At 46.1% G+C, this 24245-nt stretch overlaps 2 protein-coding genes across 2 annotated transcripts in view; one reads left to right on the top strand and one right to left on the bottom strand.

Moving 5' to 3' along the window:
- Positions 1–24245, top strand: part of SYN2 (synapsin II) — a 184785-nt gene that overhangs the window by 136835 nt on the left and 23705 nt on the right. Inside the window, exons 4-8 of the mRNA XM_055259405.2 lie at positions 2279–2435; positions 7864–7953; positions 18107–18169; positions 18569–18711; positions 23797–23871. Coding sequence (XP_055115380.1) covers positions 2279–2435; positions 7864–7953; positions 18107–18169; positions 18569–18711; positions 23797–23871 — 528 coding nt within the window. The remainder of the gene's footprint in view (positions 1–2278; positions 2436–7863; positions 7954–18106; positions 18170–18568; positions 18712–23796; positions 23872–24245) is intronic.
- TIMP4 (TIMP metallopeptidase inhibitor 4) lies at positions 9678–15936 on the bottom strand. Its single transcript, XM_055259436.2, has 5 exons — positions 15272–15936; positions 13945–14042; positions 13378–13492; positions 10953–11077; positions 9678–10328 (listed from the first exon to the last, which is right to left on the bottom strand). Exons 1-5 carry the CDS (start codon positions 15408–15410, stop codon positions 10131–10133), a joined length of 675 nt encoding a protein of 224 aa, XP_055115411.1. The 5' UTR covers positions 15411–15936; the 3' UTR covers positions 9678–10130.

Raw genomic sequence — 24245 nt, 5'->3', positions numbered from 1 at the left:
AGCATCATATCCAATAGGTAACTTTTAGCCCTCATCCCCCTCTCATCCTCCCCTCTTTTGGAGTCCCCAGTGTCTATTGTTTCCATCTTTATGTCTGTGTGTACCCATTATTTGGCTTCCACTTATAAGTGAGAAATGCAGTATTTGATTTTCTGTTTCTGAGTTATTTCACTTAGGATAATGGCCTCCAGCTCCATCTTTGTTGCTGCAAAAGACATGATTTTTTTTTAATGACTGCGTTGTATTCCATGGTGTATACTATATATATTTTCTTCATCCAGTCATCCACTGATGGACACTTAGGTTGATTCCATGACTTTGCTATTCTGAATAGCGCTGCAATAAACATATGAGTGTGGGTGTCTTTTAATATGATTTATTTTCCTTTGAGTAGATACCCAGTAATGGTATTGCTGGGTCATATGGTAGTTCTACTTTTAGTTCTTTGAGAAATCTCTATATTGTTTTCTGTAGAAGTTGTACTAGTTTACATTCCCACCAACGATGTAAAAGCCTAAGTCCTCGAGTGGCCAAGGAAGGCTCCTTCAACCCTCACTTTAAAAGACTAATCTCAGCCTCGGTGGGGCTGGGGCTGGAGGTGGTGGGTGGATGGCTGCCTGGGCAGAGAACCAAGTAGGTCATTGTATATCATATGAATCTGCTGAGGCTTAGCGCCTTGGGAGTAGATGCTGCCACAGAACTGACTCTCTGGGAAGGTGGGGTTTCCCTGAAGCTCAGACATAAAAACAGGGGCCGTGGTCCTCTGGAATAGCCGTAGCTAGAAGCTTTGCTGCCTAGAGGGGAAACGCAGCAGCTTTCCCATGCATGGGAACATTCTGTACTCTCAGGGCTTCCTGTAGCCATTGCTCAACCTCAGTTCTGCGAAAAATATTTGTACCCCTCCCTAGCCTCCGCTTTGGAAGAATAACATTGGGAAGTCTGGCATCTGTCCTCAACCAGCCTGGCCCCTTGCTCTCCTGGGGGGCCTGATGAGGGCATTGCCTATTTTAAGGAGCAGCTTTAAGGAGTCAGAAAAGAACACCAAGATCATGGACCTCTGTGGCACTGTGGTGAAGGGAGCCAAGTACTGTCTGTTGTCTTCAGTTTTCCAGGACCTGCTTTGAGCTCCAACTCGAAAGCCACAAGGAGCTTCAGGCTCTTACACTGCCTCATGAAGTCAAGGAAAAATATTTTTCACTTAAAGTGTGAGAGTCTAAAAGTGTTTCTTCCCTCCTAAGGGTATTTGTACCTTAGAAAAAGACAGTGCTTAGCCCAGAGGAGAGAGGAAATGTCAGAATTCTATTCCTCAAATCTCCTTTGGAAAGTACCATAATATTGGCCAGGTGTGGTGGCTCGCACCTGTAATCCCAGCACTTTGGGAGGCCAAAGGCGGGCAGATCACTTGAGGCCAGGAGTTCAAGACCAGCTTGTCCAACATGGCAAACATGGCAAAACCCCATCTCTACTAAAACTACAAAACATTTTCTGAGCGTATTGGTGTGTGCCTGTAATTCCAGCTACTTGGGAGGCTAAGGCACAAGAATCGCTTGAACCTGGGAGGCGGAGGTTGCAATGAGCTGAGATCGCGCCACTGCACTCTAGCCTGGGCGACAGAGCAAGACTTGTCTCAAAAAAAAAAAAAAAGATACAAAAACCAAACAAACAAAAAAGGAAAGTACCATAATATCCCATTTCCCAGTCCAGAAAGGAATAATAATAATAAAATTACAACCGTTGCTCATGCGTGCACTCCCAGCACTTTGGGTGACTGACGTAGGAGAATCACTTGAGCCCAGGAGTTTGAGATCAGCCTGAGCAACATAGTGAGACCTTATCTCTCCAAAAAATAAAAAAATTAGCCAGGGGTTGTGGCATGTGCCTGTAGTCCTAGCTACTTGAGAGGCTGAGGAGAGGGTCACTTGAGCCCAGTTCGAGAACAGCCTGGGCAACATAGTAAGACCCTGTCTCTCCAAAACATAAAGAATTAGCTGGGCATGGTGGTGTGTGCCTGTAGTACTAGTTACTTAGCAGGCTAAGGCAGGAGGATCACTTGAACCCAGGAGTTTGAGGTTACAGTGAGCTATGGTTGTGCCACACTGCACTTCAGCCTGGGCAACAGAGTAAGACCTGTCTCTAAAATAACAACAGTAAAATGAGGGGCTTGGACTAGGTAGTTCCTAAGCCCTCTTCTTTATCTTGGGTTTTGGAAATGGGAACCAAAATGATATATGGCCTAAAGTGCTGGTTAATGGCAAACCTGCCTCTACTTTCTCGCCAGGTCCTTCCGGCCAGACTTCGTGCTCATCCGGCAGCATGCATTTGGCATGGCAGAGAATGAGGACTTCCGCCACCTGATCATTGGCATGCAGTATGCAGGCCTCCCCAGCATCAACTCACTGGAATCCATATACAACTTCTGTGACAAGCCATGGGTGGTGAGTGAGGACCCTTTCCCCCAAGTAAAAGGGTAGGATTCAGGCCCTACATCTCCCAGGTCCCTAGGGGGGACTCAAGATGCAGTAGGCCCCAGCCCCAGGAGGGTCCCTACATTTCTCAGGCCCCTAGGAGGGTCCTCAAGATGCAGTTGGCCCCAGCTAAGAGGATGTGAGAGGAGCTTCCCCTGGGACATGGGGGAGGGCCGGCCATCGGAATAGCACAGCATCACCTGTCACAGGCTCGGCACCTTTGCTGCAGAGTGGACCTTTGGCCTCACAACAAAGTCGCACAAAGATACCATGAGGAAGCCCTTATAGGTCTGTAGGGTCTGCCCTTGGCCATAGGCTGCAATGATAAAAATGTCTGTTTCTTGCCTCCTAGAATGATTAAACTTTTGGAAAGGCCTGAGCCCAGTGACAACCAAGGGGGTAGTCCAATTCAGGTAGTGACAGAGTCCTATCAAGTGATTCAGCAACCTGAAAATGAAATTTATCCACATGCATGTGAATCAGATACTTATGAGCTAGAAGTGTCTTGGAGATCATCAAAGTCTAACACTAATTCTGACCTTAACCTTTCATGATAGAGATATGAAAATTAAAGAAGGAAAGTAAGGTGTAGAAAACTACTTACTATAGGATGCCAGTTTCTGAGATTTTTCTATGTTAATTTCATTTAATCCTCACCTTACAAGGAAGATATTATTATCATTATTATCACTTTTTACAGAGAAACAAAACCTAAAAAGGATTAAGTAACTTGCCAAAGTTATAGTGCCAGGATTTCTCTACATCACACTGCCTCTCCCATAGATTGAGTCTCCTATATAAGGAAGAAACTGTTCTGGTTTTCTCTTCCTTGGCCAATTTGGAAATCTAGGAGGGCAGTGGAAACTTTTAGCCAGATAGAAAAAGTGGGGCTAGGAGGGAGAGTGACTTATGATGGCTTTGGGGGCACTCTGGCTTCCCCTCCGACCACTGAGGGGACCCAGCTCCTCTGCTGGCTCTGCTACTCCAGGCTGGCCCTCTCAGAAGGTAACACCTATCCCTAACCACAGCCTCATTGGCTTGCAGTATGCAGGCCTCCCCTGCATCAACTCACTGGAATCCATTTATAACTTCTGTGACAAGCCATGGGTGGAAAGTGAGGCCCCCTTCCCCCAGGTAAAAGGCTAGGATCCAGACCCTGCATCTTCCAGGCCCCTAGGAGGGACTTCTGGACCTCAAGATGCAGTAAGCCCTTCTCGTTTTGTAAAAATGAAATTTCAGCTGTCACATACCCTGGATTGCCAAGGTTCCTGGCACTTGTGGCTAATTGTGAAGTTTCCACGCCTTTACACCACTCAGAGAGCTGAAGAGGGGTGTGTGTGTGTGTGTGTGTGTGTGTGTGTGTGTGTGTGTGTTAACCAAACAGATCTGTCACTTCTGCTCTTGATCTTTTTTTTCACCAGGGAACTAACAGCTTTCTTTTTCCTTTTGAAGCCAGGGAGAGCTTGGAGTGTAAGAAAAAGATCAATGGACAAGTAGTCAGGAGGGCTGGGAGCCACCATGGTTAAGGAGGGGGTTGGGTTCCCAAGCTTCACTTGTTCAGCCTTTCGCGTGGCCTGAGGCATCTGGAATCCTAGATTCTGCAGAAACACGCTAACAGTGTGATTTTAGTATGTTGCCAATCACAGAAGAGCATGTGTGAGACCTTTACCAAGTGTCTTTTTTGTGGACCTCCCCTTTCTCCTCAGTCACATGTCCTTCCTACTACACACGTGTCCTTCCTACTGCACACGTGTCCTTCCTACTGCACACATGTCCTAACCCACGTGCACCCCTGGTACTTGTCAAAATTTGACTCTCTCCTAGCCACACAGGGTGATCCTGCTATTAGCAGCTTTTTCTGGGTGATTTCACTACTTATCAACCCTCTGACCGTACCTGTGCCCCAGTTTCTTCATCTACAAACTGGGAATAATAGTAGCACCTGCCACCACTTTGACAGCCTGGTTGTTACAGGCTGCTAGTATATGGGTTCTCTTAAAGAAATGTGTGGCCGGACATGGTGGCTCACGCCTGTAATCCCAGCACTTTGGGAGGCCAAGGCGGGCAGATCATGAGGTCAGGAGATCAACTAACACAGAGAAACCCGTCTCTACTAAAAATACAAAAAAAATTAGCCAGGCGTGGTGGCGGGCGCCTGTAGTCCCAGCAACCCAGGAGGCTGAGGCAGGAGAATGGCGTGAACCTGGGAGGCGGAGCTTGCAATGAGCCAAGATCGCACCACTGCCCTCCAGCCTGGGCGACAGAGCAAGACTTTGTCTCAAAAAAAAAAAAAAAAAAAAAAAGAAATTTGTTCCCTGTTTTCTTTTCCTAAACTGTGCCAGAGGCCAGGGCAGGAAGAATGGGGAGAGCCTGTGGCTAGGGCTTTGCTCCTCCCGGGATCTGGGATCTGGTGAGGGGTCACACTCTCACCCATTCACAATCTGAGCACATTGCCTTGGGCCCTGCATGAGAACAGCAGGGCTCCCTGGCCAGACCCCAAGTTCTTCCTTCAGTTTCACTAAGCAGCTGCCATATGAATGACGTTTTACATATTGTTCTCTGCTAGTTCATGGGAGTGGACAAATTTGGTGACTGTAGGGGGAGGGTCCCTCTCAGTTGATGACTTTGGGTTGTGTTTCTCAATATCTTTACTATGACTGCTGTTGGTGTGAGGAGAGACTTTGACTGGGTTGGAAAAGGCTCTGCCTTGCACAACTCTGAGCACATTGCTGTCTCTGAAGTTGGTCAGGGCAAGCCACTGGGATTTGGGGAGCAGAAGTGGACCTGTCAATGAAAGCAGCATTCCAGACAAAGCAAGAATGGCACCACCCTTTATTGCTGCCAGTCTATCTGAAATTCCGTCAGTCTTTCTGGGTTTTTGGAGACAAGTGCACCAGAGTTAAATTAAATCATTTAATTTCCAGGAGTGATAGGCATAGGGACACATTACTCAAATGGATCTGGAATCCCATTTTTTTCCAAGAAATCTTTCTTGATTCATTGGATGAGTGGTTATAATGGACATATCTTCCTGTTAATTGCCAACAGCACCCCCAGCTCCCAAATTCATTCTTTTGTCTATGTGTAGAGGAAACAGCCCTTATCAGATGTTACATTTGTTTAATTGGTGACTGTGTGGCTGTGATTTAAGTTTCCAGGGAGCTATGGGTTAGATGCCAAGCTTGCTACCTTGAGCAGACAGGGACTGCTGGAGAGGAGGGTGGGGTGAGCTCCCTGAGACCCAACGAGAGCCTGGGAACTGGCTGCCATTATTGTGTTGGCTGTCCCAGGGCTTTGGGAGTCTGCCACAGGCTGTCCTGGCATCCGTGTGGTGTCTGTGTAACTCCCCCACATGCTGGAAAGGTAGGGCCCCACATGTCTTGGTGCCATGCCAGAGCGTGGGCTGCAGCAGGACAGAGGTCGTTTGGCAGAGCTGGCATTAACTCCCTAGGGATGCTGGAGAGCCTTGAGAGCACAGGCAGGTGTCCGGAGTCAGAGCAGAAGTCCAGCCAGGCCCAGATGGGCAGGCAGGACATAAAGGTCAGATGAGCAGGTGCGGAGAATCAGAGAAGGCAGGAAAGGTCTGAGGGTTGGTTCTTGACAGTTAAAGCAAACTGAAGGACCAAAGTTGGTGAGGACAGCAGGGTACAATGGTGAATGCACCCAGCAAGGAGAAGAGACCTGAGTGCTCTTGCAGTGCAGCCCTGACTCCAGGATGTGATCCGGGAGCCTGCACTTTCCTTTGCTCTCCAGCCTCAATCTCAATTTGTCAAATGAGAGGGCTGGTCTAGAGACTCTATAAAGTCCCTTTTGACAATGATATCTTAGGGGCTGGACGGTCCATGAATCATCCTTTCAGTCCTGGAGAAGGCCCTAGAGCTCTAGAGTCACCAATTGTTTGTCACTAAAGGCAGGGACCCAGGAATTCCAGTGTTTTCCAGCATTTCAAAAATAACAAAATCATATTACCTACAAAAGGACCACAACAGATGATCACTTAAACTGCAGTTTGATAGCAGAGTTTGGGAGGAAATATAATAAAGAGATATTTTTTATGGTACAAAGTTTGAGGAACTGATCAGATTTAACTGTCTCATTTTATATATGAAGAAAATGAGATCCAGAGAGGAAAACTCATTTGCCCAAGGATACCTAGGAAGTTAACAGAACAAGAATCAGAAGATTCCAGTTTTCTAACAACCCAGTTCCGAGCTTTTACTGCCCCAACCTCCTCTCCCCTCCCTGGCTTATGTGCCAGTATCGCTTGTAGAGAACAGGACCTGAGCTTTTGAAAAATATTCTAGCCTTCCTTTCTCTGATAAATAGATTTCATCTAGCAGCTTTCCCTTCTAGCCATTCCAGATATCAGTGGCTTCAAGTGTGAACTAATCCAGTAGCCCTAGAGAGATGTGTTTCCTCTGCTGCTGATGCACTGGGGGTGGGAGTGTAGGTGTGTATGTGACTGGATTGAGCAGGAAAGTCCTGGGTTTCCTGTGGAAAGGGCATAGTTTCTACAGAGCCTGAAAGGCAGCTACTTGCAGGAATAAGGAGAGTTATGGATTGGAAATGAAGGGGCCTTGCTGTGAACCTGGCTCAACTACTGTGTGACTTTGGGCACGTGACCTCTCTGGGCCTCAGCTTCTTCATTTATAAAATGGAGCGGGGTGGGGGAGCCCAGCTGTGCACTAAGAAAGCCTTTCAACCCTGACACTGTTAAGTATGTGTACTTTGACCCTTCCCCAGGGAGCTATTCCAGTTTCTCATACGTAGGCAAAGGGTCCAGTAAGTTCAGTCCCTGGTTGGGTAGTAAGTCCCAGAAAGACTGGGCCTATCTATCCCACATACCATGACCATTCTAATCTTCCTGAAGAACAGCTTCATTTTATGATGCCTCCTGCTCAAATTCTTGGTGATTCCATACTGCTTACTGGAAAAATCCATCATTCCTTTGCGGGACGTTTGAACTTCCAAGACTTGGCCCATGTCACCTATCCAGCTTCATGCCTTGCCATCACTCAGAGATGCAGATGTGGAAAGCCAGAGACCCAATTTTTAATCCCAGCTTCACCTTGCAGTTCTGTGACTATAGGCAAGTTTTGTAACCTCTTTGGGCCCCATATGTAAAATGAATATGATAAAATACTAGTTCATCAATTTGATTTGAAACATCATTACAATTGAGAAAGGTAATTGAATTTTAGCTCACTCTCTTTCCCTTCCCCAACTAATGCATATCATGTCCTTGGGAATAGGAATTGTACATTTCTTTTATATCCTCACAATGCTTAGCATAATGTCCTCCACAGAGCAAATGCTCAATAAATATTTGATGAGTTGATATTTTGTCTGTTTCAGAAGTTATCTAAGATAAGCTGTAACATTTGCTTTTCTTTTGCAGTTTGCCCAGCTGGTCGCCATCTACAAGACACTGGGAGGAGAAAAGTTCCCTCTCATTGAACAGACATACTACCCCAATCACAAAGAGATGGTAAGTGGCTCAGTGGGGACATTAGTCTTTCTGCTATTTTCATTTTGCACTTAGCCACCTGGTTATTGTGGGGCTCTGAAAAGGGCCTCAGCATCTCAACCCCAAAGACTCCACTGGGGTTGAACTATAGAACTTATGTGACTGGAATAACTAGATTTTAGCTGACAGCCTCTTTTCAAATTCTGGAGATAGAACAGGGAAGAACAGGACTAAGGGCAGTTTAATCAAGCTGAGAGAATAACAAACTTCTGGACCAACAATCAGATCTCACTGCTTTTGAGTCCCAGCCCTGGCTCTGCCACTTGTCATTGAACAAGCTACATTTCCTCACTGTGTGCAGTTTCCAGTAAGACGGTCAAGTGGGCATATTTATCCCTGCACAGGATATTCTAATATGGTACAGACACAATTTAAGTGAGATTGATTAAGTAATAGCTTCTGGGAAAGTGTGAAGCACTCTACTAGATGTAAGGCATTGCTCCTACTATTATTAATCCCCTGACTCTCCCATTCCCCTGGTGCTTCCACAACTGTAATAAGGCTGGGTTAACACTGACTTCTCTGAGGCCATCCTAGTAAGTCAGAAGGAGCAGAGAGATGGGACGGTTGGTTGGTAAGGAGGCTATTGCCAATGTTTTTCCTGTGCAGGGACCTGGAGCTCAAACTCCCTTCTTCTTCCCTGTCCCCACACCCTCTGCCCCAGGCTGGTGTGATCAATTGGTGATCTTGCTTAACCCACCCATGGAGACTCCCTGCGAAGCATTCCAAGTGGAACAGAGATTATGTTTGTCCCCGCCTCCCCACTTCCTTGGCCAAAAGGGGTCTCCATTTATACCATTTCTGCAAATCAAGAGCCTTCTTCTGACACATTGTGCATGGCCCTCCTCACCAGCAGACCACATATCAAAAAACAACCTTGGGCCTTGAAAAGAACCATCTCTGTCATCTTTGCCAGAGCTTCCCCAGGGAGAAGCTCTGAAACTTTAAGCTCTTGTCCTTAACCTAGAGGCCAATATCAGGACTTTTCCTTTCAGGGCAAGCCAGGAAGCCTTGCAGAGGCTGAGGAGCTCTGAGGGTCCTTTGGTTGGGGAATCTCAGGGAGCCCAGGACACAATGGTGAGAGTACTCAGCTGAAGGGTACAGGGGGCTCTCTGGGGATCAAAGCTGGCTTTTTCCTGTTGTAGCATCTGGCAGGGCTGGCCGCTGGAAAAAAACTGCCTTAATTGCCAGGTATATTCCCTACCTACCGTCCTTTCCCCTCAAGGGCCTTTGTGTTATTTCTCTCCGGTGCTGTATCCTGAAATTTGTCCTCAAAAGAGGACCACCTCTCTGTGGTGTAAAAAGCCAGCAAAGGGGGATTTCAACTCTATAAGAAAAAGGCTTTGTGGCTTTTAAAACGTTCTGAAATAGGAATGAAGATGTTAGTAATTTAAAAGAGACAGAAGAGAAGCCTTATGGACATCAGTTGAGGGCATTAAGGATAGTTAACTTGGAGAGGTAGTACCTATTCTGAGACAGTGCATTCTTATATAAAGAGGTGTGCTAACCAGGTGGGACCCTCTGCCAGAAATGGTATAGAGGGGATAACAGCATTGGGAGGCAGGTTAGGCCATTCTAGCTCTCACATTGAGTGATTCTGTGTCCCCCAAATGACTCCCCCAAACAGATGAAAGTGTATCAGAGAATTAGGATGAGATAGGGGAAGTAGAGGATACACAGCCACAGTATGTTGTTGTTTTCATTCCCACCAGTCAGCCTGTTTATGATGCTGTCAAACTACCTTCTGGTATTGTACATCACAAGAGTATACCATCTCATATGTATGACATTCACCATTTCTCCCCTACCAGATCGATTAAGACAAAGGAAAACACATTTTCCTGGGGAGGAAAGGGAATAGTCCTGGCTTTAGAAAACAGACTAAGCCAGAAGAAACACTTCCAATTAACAGCTACAAGGCTAGACTAATGGGGTTTGGGAGGCAGGGGCAACAGGCTGAGAGCAGGGCGGAAAAGTCATGGCCCCTTCCCTGCCTTGACAGTGGCCAGACTGTCCACTTGGCACTTCTTATTAGCTGGCAGCAAGAGGTCAGGTAGTAATGGCCAAAGCTCTGCAGGGGAGGAGAACCGGCTTGATCTTCAGGACTCTTGAACGGATGTGATGGTCACTGGTCCCTACTAGGGCTGGACGATGTCAACAAACTCCTTCCTGAGAGGCAGGTGGCCCCGGTACCAGCTGCAGGTGCCGTCAACATGCTTCATACAGACATAATGCTGAGCCTGGTAACCATAGAGCTTTCGTTCCAACAGCCAGTCTGTCCAGAGGCACTCGTTAGGGGCCAGGATGGTACAGGGTACTGTGTAGCAGGTGGTGATCTAGAGTTATGAACACACAACATTAAAGTGAGTAGGGTGTCCTTTTTTTTCCATTGCTGCCTTTCAGATTCCTACATACCTTTCCAGCCCATCTCAAATGCACCCTATCTTATCAAGCCTTTCCTAGTCCCCAATCTTCCCCTGGATTCTCCTTCCCCAAGGTTCCCCATATTCAATATTGCCACTTAGTGGCATCTCTGGAGTCAGACAGCTCTGAGGGTCCTTACTCTACCACTGACCTTGAGCAAGTCACTTCACTTGCCAGAGCTTTCATTTCTTCACCTTAAAATGGAAATCTTAATTCTTCATAAATATGTTTTGGAGACTAAATTAAACATTTACAGTAAATTTACTATTACAGTGGCTGGCAAAGAATAGACTCTTTAAAGGGTGGCTGTATTACAGTTATCTTGGTCTGCCTCCTGTGATGGCCACGTTCCCAGGCAAAGTGTAAGTACTTTGAGATCAGGGCCTGTAGACTGTATTGCTTTCTCCAACTTCATACAGTGCCTGATCCATGGCAGATCTCAAGTGTAGTCTAGTAAGTGAATAAATTCATGCATGAATGAAGGCTCAGAACCCTTCCCCCATCCCTAAAGACTTTGGAAATGGGCATTCCCTTACTTGGCAGCCACAGTTCAGATGGTAGTGATGATTCAGACTTTCCCTCTGCACCAAGGACAGGTCCTCCCAGGGCTCGATGTAGTTGCACAGATGGATGAAGACTTTTCCATCACTGAGGACCTGACCTTCAAGGGGAGATGGAGGAGAGTCAAGCATCAGGATTCTTCTCCTGGAGCTCCAGGGGCCCAGGTCCTTGAAGAGCCCAGAATTGCAGCCTCCCCAATGACTTTTTGGTGGCAGTGGTGTCATGGGGCTCAATGAAGGGACCAAAATATAAAACTACTATAATCTTTCTAGCAAAAAGATAAGCAGATTATGTTTGTATGAGGCAGAGTTGTGGGATCTGGTGAAGGCCTTTTCGTTTAGCGTGGTACAGAGAGAAGAATGTGGTCTTTAAAGTCAAAGTCTGTGTGGGACCCCCCTTTTCTGTCATTTACTAGCTGAATGATCTTAAGGAAGTTGTATAACCTCTCAGCTGGAAGATGAAAATTATAAAGTTGTCAGATTAAATGAGAGATTGTCTGTAAAGTTCCCAGCACAGTTGTGGTCCCACAGAAGATATTCAATAAATAATAGGTCCCTTCCCCTTTCTAGTCCTTCCCAGCATCTGCACAGGCCAGTCTCCTGCTCTAGGTTGGTGAGTCTTTTACCTTCCCCATAGGAAATTTCCCCCTTTTTACCTATGAAGCTCCTTTTCACCTTTCAAAGACCCTTTCAGTGCCACTTCAAAGCCATCTCTGACCACCTAGCCCATACCTCTTTTAGCACCTCAGTCGCTTAATCATTTACTCACTGAGTGACTACTGTGATCTAGTACCAGGAATACAGATAGAAAAATGACAGGATCTCTGCTCCCAAGGAGCTTAGAAATGACTAGGGTAGATAGATAAGTAGGGGGAAATTACACTATTGTGTGGTTCTATACAAAGTGCAGTAGAAGAAAAAAGGAACATAAAATTATTTCCATCTATGGAAGGGATGTGGGGCAAGGAAGATGTCTCAGAGGAGACTGTGCTTGCATTGGGCCTTGAAGGGATGAGTGGGAGTCCACCTACTAGACAGGTTGGGGGAAGGGCTTCCTGTCATTGCCACTATCCTGTGCAGAGGCAGGGGGACACAGCCTGGCAGCATACCTTCTGCAACCACAGGTAACTGAGTTCAGCTCTTGGGAAAGTGAGGGGCTGGGAACTGATACTGACAAAGCTAGAGAGGGCAGCAGTGTTCTGGTCACAAAGAGCTTTCAACACCAGGTAAAGGAGCTTGTGCCTTCTCCTGTAGGACCTGGGCGCCATTGATAACTTTTCTTAGACTATTTTTTGTCATTTCTCCCCACCCTCAGTTAGACTTGACCTCCCTGAAGGCAGAGAACATGTTTCCTTATTTCCCCTGCTGTACCTCCATGCCTAGCAGCGGGCTAGACACACAGAGGGCAGGTTCTTAGGAAGGAGGTGGGATAATAGAGTTTGAAAGGGCCTGGTCTGCCAGACCTGGGAACTACAGGGCTCAGTGGTGTGTCCTGCCTCTGCCTCTTCCATCCAGGAGCTCCTCAGTTCTATACAATTCCACATCCTCAGAGCTGGGAAGCCCTTATCATTGTAGCCTCCAGTGCCTATGACTCATCGAGAGCCATGTCTGGACAGTGAACTCTTTTGAGGACTGTGCCTTGTTATTGAATCTCCACTCTCCTGGCCAAGGCATGGCAGTGACTAAGTGGTCATTCATTGCTGAATGTGTGGATAGATAGTGGAATCCCTTCACCTGTTCCCTCCCCCACTGCTGTGCTTTTTCTTTCCCTTGCTTTCTTTCTAAATCTTGTTTTATGTTTTCAGGCCAGTTTAGATCCCACTTACACAATGAAGCTTCCCTGATAGTTCACAACTACCAAATAGTTCAGTTCCCTGAACTCCAAAATAATTTAATGTTGCATTCATTTATGGAGTCATATTCTTGTGTGATTCTTTAACTGTTCTATCCCAACCAATTCAGTATGGAAGAATCCTGCCTGGGCCCAAGTTCACAGAGACAGAACTATGTTAGACTCAAGCTCCTGTTAGGTCCTGTGCAAAAGGCAGAGTTGACCTGCAAGGAGCAGTTTTAGAGAGGGGATTTTGACTCAAGTTACCAAAAATCTTATACTAATTTAAACTATTTGAAAAATGGAAGCAGCTGCCCTATACTGGGTGAGCAACCTGTCTTTAAAATAGTGAAACAGTGGCCAGGATCACTGTAATAAGAGCTCTTACATTGAAAGGGAGGTTACAGGGCTCCTCCTAACCCAGAGGTTGTCTGTCACTAAGACAGCTCTATTTTATGCCCAAGAAAATGCCACCTGGCTCAGCCTACTGCCCAAGGAAGACCCTGGCTCCTTTCTCACTACCTCCCCTAGGGCAGAATCTATTAAGGCCTTGCTGGTCTTTTAACTTACCAGTCAAGAGATACTGCTTCTGGCTGTTGGCTTCTAGTTTCACACCACAGAGGGAAGAGTCAAAAGGCGTATAGATATACCGAACATCCTTGACTTTCTCAAACCCTTTGAACATCTGACAGGCAATTACAAAAAAAGGCAATATTGGGTCAGTGAGTGTACTGTATATATTAACAGGCAAAAACCTCTCACTTCTCAGCCTAAAAATTTAAGCAAAAGTCTAGTTCAGGATTTTGTGTCCTCAGATGTCCCTACTGGGTTATTTTCTCTCTTAAAAATAAAAAAAAATTAAAAAATAAACACCTAAACCTTGGTTTATTCCAGTAGGTACCTGTAGTGGCACCATACACCAGCAGCTGTGGGACCAGATGGACGCTGAGGCCCTCCCCTGCAATATCCCTGGGATTCTATGGGCTCTGCCTCCAAATCTCATCCAGTTCCACTTCAGCATCTAGACTCAAGGATCACTGAGCCAGGCCACCTGAAAGCTACCAGCCCTCCCAGAACACAGACCCCACTTCCTCCATCAGCCTTAGGGGCTACACATCCCAGCCTGCCCCCATGTACCTTTATCTGTTTGATTTCATACCGGAGCATTTTTTCAGTGTCAGCAGGGTCTGCACTGGCAGGAACTACCTTCTCACTGGAGATTTTGGCCCGAATCACTGCATAAGAAGAGAAAAGAGGGAACCTTTAGCAGCTGGTGGGGGCAATACACCTGAGGTCTGGATGATCCAGGGTCCCTGAAGAAGTCTATAGGGAGGGCGGTTCTTGGTTTTGATGTGGCTGTGTTGTGAGCAACGTGATGTGTGAGAAGGGGGACCTGGAAACACCTCCCCTGCAGTCACTGGAAGTTCCAAACCCCTCAGGCTTATTAGGTCCTATAACTGCTAAGCTCTTTCTGCCTTTTGAACCAGTTAGTCTGGAGAACTCTAGTTCTCCATTAGCCGTTTGTGCAGTGGGACACAGAGTAGGAGTCAGAGTAGAGAAGGGAGGAGCCGCCCCTTCAGGGCAGTTGGTGTGAAGTTTATCTATGGCTGTGGTCAAGGCCTCTCATCCTGCCTACAGTTGATATTAGTAAATGTTTATTGAATTCATAAATGTTCTGACCCTGCACTGAGGTATTGCATCTCTTGCCATTTGAGCATTAATAACCAAAAACTGTTGATGACGTTCTTCCTCTGTGCCTGGCCTTGCACTAGGCACTAGGCCCATAGATGTGATTAAGACAGGGTCCCCATCCTGCAGAGCTCTTGATCTAGTGGAGTGCACACTTGTAAAGAACAATAGCACAGCATAGTAGGAGCGCTAAGACGGTTAGAAATGCTGAGGCGGCACCAAGGAGCCCGGGAGCCTGCAGAGAAGGGGAGAGACCTAAGTTAGCCCTTGAAGGATGAGTAGGAGTCTGCCAGGAATTTAAGGGTGTGAGGGAGGGTATTCCAGGCAGAGGGAAGAGAAAGGACAGAACGTGTGTGTTGCCGTAGGGGCTTGGTGGCAACCTCAGTTATAGGCCTGGACAGACAACGGGTAGTTATAATGCAAGCCCTCTCCCCTCCCCTTTCTGTCCCTAGTCTAGTAATTCAGAATAATCATCAGATAGCTCCAGTGACACCTTGTGTAGTGACACTCCATAATTGCAGTATGGCCAGAGTGAGGGAGGTCGCTATGGAAGTCCCTGATGCAGTCAATCTTCATTTCCTTATGAATCAGTCAGGTTCTGCGCTTGCAAGGTTGCTATGGCGCCTGGTCCTTCTTGACCCATCAGCCTCAGCAAGAGGCAACCGGTAAGAATTTGAGCTCCTCCCTTTTCCTCTGGACTCCTGGTGTATTGCTGGCCAGATACTAATCCCCCACAACCACCCCCTGCTGTGGATCTCGCGGACCTCGGACTCACCAAGTGTCGAGTGGCAGATGTGCTGCTGAGGGTGCGCCGGGGCACAGCTGCATGCCTCACCCAGCCCCGTGGGCCGCAGCAACGCCAGCAGCCGCAGCAACAGCACCCAGCTCGGCGCGGGCCAAGGGCTCCCAGGCATGACACTGCAGATCCCCTACTGAGGCTGTGAGGTCTGTCGGACCGAACAGCCCCAACAGGGCTCCTTCCCAAGGCCGTCGTGCCCCTCGCCCCAGGCTTTATGAGGTGGCCCTAAGGGCCAATCCCGCCCCGATGGGCTCCGCCTTCCTTTGGCTCTAGGCCACCCGCGGAGGCATGACCCGAGGCTCTTCCGACCTGCATACTCAGTAAGATGCAGAGGGAAGCCAGGAAAGAGGCCCTGGCCTCTGTTTCCCTGCCTAAGTCATGAAGCGATCTGGAAACAGAGGGAAAGCACTGAGAGAGGGGATGGTGTCAAGGGCAGAAAGACGGAAAGAGCCACAAAGACAAATGCATGAGGACAGAAAAACTGAGGGCTGTGATTCAGGCAGAAAGAACAAGAGTGAGGAGAGGCACAGACAGAAAGAGTGAGACAGGCAGAGTCCCAGAGAGGCAGACAGAATTACAACAGGCAAAAGAGACAGTGACAGAGAAGGACGGACCCCTTGCTGAGCTGCACGCTGGGAATGAGACGAGCTACTCAGGGCTTCTTTCAGCTGCAGGAAGTGCTTTCAATGCCCTATTTATGAGGCTCCAAAGCAACAGCAAACAGTAATAGAACAGGACAGAAAAAGTTGGGGTGTGTGTGTCTTGGCTCTGTTGCCTGGGGGGTGGGGAGAGATGTCAAAGAAGCAGCCAGTGCTTTAGAAACCCTTTCTCACTCCCAGAGCCTCAGACTCTCCAGATAGCTGGAGACAGTGCTCTTAGTGTACAAAACACAAAGTGTCCCATCACTGAGGGCAAACCTTGGACCTCAAAGCCCTCTCGAGGCCCTAGGCTATGCTGATTTTTATTGCATGTCCCTTCTCACTGGAGACTGTGTCATGTTCTAGAAGGTGGGACAGCTTAGAAAACAAAGAAGCAGGCTGGGCGTGGTAGCTCACATCTGTAATCCCAGCACTTTGGGAGGCTAAGGCGGGTTGATCACTTGAGGTGAGGAGTTCGAGATCACCCTGGCCATCATGGTGAAACTCCGTCCCTACTAAAAATACAAAAGTTAGCCGGGCGTGGTGGCCTACACCTGTAGTCCCAGGTACTCAGGAGGCTGAGGCAAGAGAATGGCTTGAACCCAGGAGGCGGAGGTTGCAGTGAGCTGAGATTGCGCCACTGCACTCCAGTCTGGGCGACAGAGTGAGACTCCGTCTCAAAAAAAAAAAAAAAAAAAAAGTAAAAGAAAAAACAAAGAAGCAGGGGACTTGTGGGTGACTGTGACTAGAGCCTTGTCTGCTGTTTGGGCGTAGTGTTCCAAGCCTCCAAATCCCAAATCTCCAGGGATTGTTGCTGTGGGATGTTTCCACATGGTGCTGGACTGGATAGTGGGAGGCTGGGTTCCAATTCTGACTGTCACTATAGCTTTGTGACTTTTGCCTCTCTGGGCCTCAGTTTTTTCTTCATAAAGTAGAGTTGAACTACGTGATTTCTAAAGCCCTTTGAAGTTCTTCTTCCCATCCTTGACTGGCCTCAACCAGGAATGCTGAGATCCTCAGGCCAGATACCCCCAGTATCTGTTCAAATCTTAGTTCCCATAGGAGTCTGACTTTTCGTCAGGGTCAACATTATTTCCTTCAAAGGATACCTTTTCGTTTTGATGGTGTTAGTGATGTTTGAAAAGGAGATTGAAAGAGAGCTGAGTCTGACTGAAAGATGAAATGCCCAGGTTGGCATCCAGACTGGTTCTTCATACAATGTTCAGACCAAGATAGAGGCTGATGTACTATTTGAAGGGAGCTCAGAAAGCATCCCATCTGATCTCTTCATTGGACAGATGTGAAGGCTGAGGCCCAGTGAGATACAGTGACTTGTAGAAAGTCCGTGGCAGAGAGGACTAGAGTACTGGACTCCTGACATCTAGCCTAGTGCTCCTTCCACTCCACAATATTACTTCTTACATCACCATTTTGTAACAGCCTGAAATCTTGCCCTTAGAGGATAATCCTTCTTTTAAGTTTTTGTTGCTCCTCTGTTAAACTATGGCTACCTCAGTGTAGAGTTTGCTCCCCTAAGGATCTCTCTCCATTGATAAACATACTGAATTCTTCTATCGGCTCTCTTTCAAACCCCAAGTTGGGAAGAAATGGGCCTTCACATGCAAAGCCTTATTTGGTGGTGAGATTGGGGTATTGGTGAGCAGTGAAGAGTGTGAAAGAGGGAGAAAACAATCAGGATCGTTACAGGAAAGCTGGGCCTTTGAAGGTTGTAGGTACCAAGAGGTACATGCTGACAGGGACATCAAGATGCCAAAGATGCGTTTTTAAAATTAAAATGCAGGTTTATTAAAGGACATCTACATATAGTAAAATTCACCCTTTCAGAGATAATTTCTTTTTTTAATTCTCTTTGTCTGAGGGCCAGTCCTGCCCAGGTTTTGTCTAATGCAGAGAAAATTGACAGTGCATTTTAAAGATGTAGGGTATACCAAATAAGAGAACAGGGTTCTTGTAGCACTGCCACTAACATGCTGTGTGACCCTGGGAAGTCACTGTCATTCCATGGGTCTCAGTTTTTCAATCTGTAAAGCAAGTAGATTGGACTAGTTCTTTAAAGAACCCTCCCAAGGGTATTCCCAAGAAAAATATGTGTAGGATTCCACAGAGAGATGGGCACATTCTGACAGTTTATTCCTTTCTCTTCTGATTTCAGCTGACACTGCCCACATTCCCTGTGGTGGTGAAGATTGGCCACGCTCACTCAGGCATGGGCAAGGTGAGGCAGAGAGGCCTGCTGTGCTTCAGGGTTGAACCAAGAAGGGCAGTTTTCAGAGCGCCCATTTGTGAACTGCTATTCTCCCTCTGTCACTGATGAATTCTTTCCAAAGAGAAGATGATTTGCCACCTCTAAAGCCATGAGTGTCACCCAACCAGACCTCTTTCAGTAAGCAGAATGCAAGCCACCTGCTTGGTCCTCTGGGTCCTTTGCAGCAAGTGTGGCCCCCGAGTTCTGGGAAGGGAAGCTAGGGAGAAGGGGCCTCCTGGGGAGATGTGACACCCAGATAAGTGTCTGGATCAGATACATATTGGTGGGTTTGGAGGCTCAGGGCCCTTGTGACTTCTCAGTGTGTGTGTGTGTCTCCCTTTCCCTCTTTCTGCCCTGCTCTAACATTAGGTCAAAGTGGAAAACCACTACGACTTCCAGGACATTGCCAGCGTGGTGGCTCTCACCCAGACCTATGCCACTGCAGAGCCTTTCATTGACTCCAAGTATGACATCCGGGTCCAGAAGATTGGCAACAACTACAAGGCTTACATGTGAGTAAGAGTGGGGTATGCTTTCTCCTTAGCCATGATGGAAAAGCTGAGCCTCCACATTGCAGCCAACTCTCAGTTTAACCTCTTCTGGCCCACAGGCAGATAACAGAGAGGGTGCCACTTAAGTCAGAGATTTTTTTACCTGGGTTCCTTTTAAGTCAGAGGAGGGGTCTGTGAACTAAGATGAGAAAATACATTAATATTCATTTTCACTTGCCTCTAAGGGAAATTTAGCTTTCTCTTCATTTTGAACAGAGACAACAGACTACAGTAGTTACGTGTACCTAGGAGTTTGTCACTAAAGGTGATTACTGATATTCTTATATCTTACTATAGTTGAGACAGATATCTCTATGGATTATTCTCATTCCTACTTTAAAATCGTGGTAGTTGTTAGACTTGCCACTACCTCCTGTTATTTAGAAACACATATTTTACTAATCACAGATTTGTTTAATATTTTTGATAACTCTAATTGGGTAGCTCTGGGATCCTATGTACTCTATATTATACAGTTACACATCTTATATATTGTGTTCATTGGAAGGAATCCATAGGCTTCCCCAGACTGCCACAGCACAAAGTTAAAAAGTTCCTGATATAAATATCCAGCACTGAAAATGCTACAGAGCATTAAAAGCCCAGTGCATGGCTTCTCTATAACTGTCCATTTGCCAGGATGGAAAGTTAAAAATTTCCTGCATTAGAATTTAGTAAAGGAAAAGATTTCAAAACTACCTGACTTTCCCTAATATGCATAAAATGCAAGTGGCTTATAATTCCAATTTTGGAAATATTAATCCCCCACTTAAAAAAGTTTACAGTGGTCCAGGCACAGTGGCTCGTGCCTGTAATCCCAGCACTTTGGGAGGCTGAGGCGGGCGGATCACGAGGTCAGGAGATCAAGACCATCCTGGCTAACATGGTGAAATCCCATCTCTACTAAAAAATACAAAGAAATTAGCCGGGCGTGGTGATGGGCGCCTATAGTCCCAGCTACTCACGAGGCTGAGGCAGGAGAATGGCATGAACCCGAAAGGCAGAGCTTACAGTGAGCCGAAATCACGCCACTGCACTCCAGCCTGGGCAACAGTGCAAGACTGTCTCAAAAAAAAAAAAAAAAAAAGAAAAGAAAAAAAGTTTACAGTGGTGTTTTCTTTACAAAGAAAGAACATTATTAATATATAGATTTGATCTTGGTCACTCAGGACTTCAGCAGACTTCAAGGTTGAGCAGCCTTCCCTTTCCCTTCCCCACCTGTGTCTGTTTTTCTGCTCTTACCCCCCTTTTCACTACTTACACTCCCCACCCCTGGAGTGAGTTAGGCCCCCTCCCTGCACTCCTGTCCTATACCACCCTTCACACACCTCTTGGTTAGCACTTGCCACACATGTATTTTGTGTCACCCTCCTCCTCCAGACTCTGAGCTCCTTGTGAACAAGAATGATGGAATCATCTCTGCATCTCCATTACCATGTATAGCAGCAGAAACAATAGGCACCCAATAATCAGGGAAGAACCTTTATGGAAAACTGAGGCATAGAATTATTTTTTTACCTTTATTATCTAGATTTGTACTTTTTTAGTTTACAATTTTATAGTCTTCCTGCTTCTAGAAAATAATTTAGGATTGCTTTAGAAATATGTGCAATGTGGCCAGGTGTGGTGGCTCACATCTGTAATCCCAGCACTTTGGGAGGCCGAGGCGGGCAGATTGCTTGAGCCTAGGAGTTCAAGACCAACCTGGGCAACATTGTGAGACCCCATCTCTACAAAAGTTAGCTGGTTGTGGTGGTGCTTGCCTGTAGTCCTAGCTACTTAGGGGAGTCTGAGGTGGGAGGATCACTTGAGCCTGGGAGATTGGGCTGCAGTGAGCTGTGATTGCACCACTCCAGCCTGAGTGACGCGGGACCCTGTCTCAAAAAAAGAAAAGAAATATGCACAATCTAAGACAGAATAATTTAAAAACCATTATAAAAACTTGCTAAAAGAAGAGAAAATATATACCTTCAGGCACCTAGGAAAGCAGATTACCTATCTTTTAATTTTAAAATCTCGTAAATAAACACAAAACATTAATGACAACAGTGGAGTAAAAGTGTCTTAATCCTTAAAAGAAGACACCTGATTTTTAAGGGTTAGGGTTTCAAAAATCAACTTAAACTGAAGCATAAAAAAAGAGAATTCTAAAACATTGATGAAGGGTGGGTGACCAGAGAAGCTTTAGATAACATTTACTTACTTTTTTGTGTGCAAGGGACCATCAGTTATTTGGAGAAATGTTTAGGCCCTCTTAGCTTCTCTTCACCACACTTCTTCCCCAAACTTGTGGCTATATTCCTGCTCTCAGAAGAAGGAATTTACTTAGCAGTAGCCAAGATCAGGCTTGGGATTCTTTTCGTCTACCCCAGCAATCACCGTGGAGATCCAGAGACAGCCACTTTGGGGTGAAGAAGGTACCATTCCTGCCTCCATCTGCAGTAGGCAATAATGTGGGTCAGCTGTGGAGGTCAGATGATTTTTGGGCCTAGAGAATGGCCTCTCAGTGTCCCCTTTGCTCCCACATGCCCCAGGTAGCCTGTATGGATCTATGCCCAGCATCCTATTATTAGAGAATGGTGTGAAGTGTTGGGGAGCTTTGCAAACTTTAAAGTGCCATAAAAATGTAAGGATGATGTTATTTTCCACTCAAAAAGTATTTTAACCTATAAATCAACAGAGTTATGTATTATTTTTTCTAATATCTTAAATGTTGAAAAAGTCATAGAGTTTATGGGACTGGCTTGAAACCAATTATATGGGGTTCCGTTTCTTCCTTTTTTTCTTTTCTTTTGAGACAGAGTCTCGCTCTGCCACCAGGCTGGAATGCAGTGGTGCAATCTCAGCTCACTGCAACCTCCACCTCCCTGGTTCAAGCAATTCCCCTGTCTCAGCCTTCTGAGTAGCTGGGACTACAGGCACCCACCACCACGCCTGGCTAATTTTTTGTATTTTAGTAGAGACGAGGTTTCACCATGTTGACCAAGATGGTCTCGATCTCCTGACCTCGTGATCCACCTGCCTTGGCCTCCCAAAGTGCTGGGATTACAGGCGTGAGCCACCGCGTCCAGCCCTAACTTTCTTATTTTCAGTATTTATATAAGTGGGTCCTTCAAATGTATGATATGGTGATGGGCAGCCATGAAGTCATTCAAAATTTGTGATTGAAAGGTTCTACTACTGAGACTTCTCATTTTGAAGTGAAGCCTTCTCAGATTATGAAAATTATTACTATTACTACTATTAATGAAATAAATGAGCCTATAGATGAAACAGTGTTTCACATTGTATATGCATCAGGGCAGTAGGAATATCCTGATAAACCAAGGAAACATCATGGGAAGAAAGTTAACACCTACAGATAGAATTGTAAAATGAATTTTGGCTCAGGATGAGTTGGGTATGCAGCCTGAAAATAGTGAGAGTCAGTGTACAAATCCAAAGTTTGTGAGACTCTATTATGTGCCATGGCTCTGTGCTGGGGATATGGAAGTGAGTGACTCTTGCCCCTGCCTTAAGCAGTCTGGTCACGGACACATTTGTAAACCATGAATGTTAAGAAGACAGAGTTACTTTTATTATGATTCTGTGTTCATGTTTCTACTCAGGTTTTGCCAGCCACTCAGTAGTTTGTTTCTTTGCCTTTCCTGAATTAGGTAGTGGGGTGTAGGGAAAAGCACATCATGTGAGGAAACCAAGATTCCTGGACTTTTATCTCATACCTATTTGGACTAGATATATAATCTCGGACAAGTCCTCTAACCTTTCTGAGTCTTTCTCTTCTTATCTGTCAAGCAGGGGCAAGAATTTCAGCCTACTCACAACAGGGGGTTTGAAATGAGGAGTTTGCTGAGGAGGCATCTTGGAAAGCAGTCAGTACTGTCCAAGCATAAGGACTGTTGTGAGCCCGTTCGTTAACTCATGGGGCCACCTCGTGGTTCTGAAAAATGAGCCATATATCTAGGTTCCTCAGTGTCTGAAATCAGATCTCTGGGGAGGACACTCTCTAACAGTATTGAATGATAAAGGCAGCACATGAAGGGCTCTGTCAACAGTGTAAGCAGGACTCTTCTGTCCCCTAGGCTATCTCCTTCCTCTTGGCTGTGTCTGGGTGAAGGCTGATAATTAAAAAGACATATTTTGGGTGTTTATAGTTAATTTAAACCTGTATCAATTGGTCTTTCTGACAGCCCTGTGTTAACAGATAACAGGCTCAGAGGGGTGAAATGATTCTATGAAGGTCACCCAACCCATCAAGAGCAAATCCAGAACCAGAAACCAAGTAATCCAGCTCCTATTTAGTCTAAGACTAGTTGACACTAACACATATTCATGGACGGAGGGTGCCGTGGGCACAGCAGAGAAGAGGCTGATGGCTTGATGCCACCGGCTCCATTTGACAGACAAGGCAACTTAACCCTGAAGAGTTAATTGACTTCCCCAGAGTCACATTGCTAATATTATAGTGGCCTTCAGAAATAAATACTGAATGAATGAATGAATGAGTGAGTGAGCCAGTAAGGAAGACATTGGGAGATATTCATAAAGAACACTGCAGGAGTTTCAGGATCAATGGCATTCAGTTTGTATGTATCAAGTCATTATAGATACTGAATGGGTAGGCTTCTGGGAACACAAGACAACGATATATACCTTCAAGTGGTTTTCAGGCTTGTGGAAAAATCTAAGTTTAAGACTCAGATCAAATAACTAAAATAAAAAGTAGATGTAAGATTGAAAATCAGGCAGAAGCAAAGTCCTGTAGGAGTTCTGAGGACAGTAAGAGGTCATCCGGTTGAGACATCAGGGAAGGCTCTGTGGAGCCAGAGCTGTCTGGGCAAGACCCTTGTAGAGAGGAGGAGGGTATTGCAGGTGGGGATTTGGCAGAGGCACCCAGGCACTAGGCTCAGCAGACAGACCCCTGGGCTATTTGTGGGAGAAGCAGGTGTGGAAAGCAACAATGAGCTAAAATTCTGGAAAGTTTCATGCCCTCCTCTTGCTGGTGTGGCTCACTGCCTGTCCTATCCTGGTGGGATCTTGTTGCAGGAGGACATCGATCTCAGGGAACTGGAAGACGAACACTGGCTCTGCAATGCTGGAGCAGATCGCCATGTCAGACAGGTGAGTGAGAGAAGGAGTCCAGTTTCCAGCCCAGTGAGAGGGAGGCTTCCTTAGATGAAGAAGTTTAGGAATTAAGCTCTGTCCAAAGGGAGTCATGGAGCAAACAGGACAGATAAAACACAAAAGGCCCAAGTATCCCATTTAACAAGATCAGGCAGGACTGATGATAGAGATAGATGATAGAGATAGACTGCACATACCACAGGTGAAAGCTTTCTGAGGCCTCACCAGAAGCAGATGCTGGCACCATGCTTTTTGTACAGTCTGCAGAACCATAAGCCAAAATAAACCTTTTTTTTTTTTATAATTACCTAGCCTCAAGTATTCCTTTATAGCAACACAAAACAAACTAATCAAGGAGTGAGGTGTTGCTA

This window comes from Symphalangus syndactylus, chromosome 21 (genome assembly GCF_028878055.3).
Source record: "Symphalangus syndactylus isolate Jambi chromosome 21, NHGRI_mSymSyn1-v2.1_pri, whole genome shotgun sequence".
In the NCBI taxonomy this organism is placed as follows: domain Eukaryota; kingdom Metazoa; phylum Chordata; class Mammalia; order Primates; family Hylobatidae; genus Symphalangus; species Symphalangus syndactylus.
The sequence above is the reverse complement of the archived record's forward strand: the minus strand, read 5'-3'. Positions and strand labels throughout refer to the sequence as shown.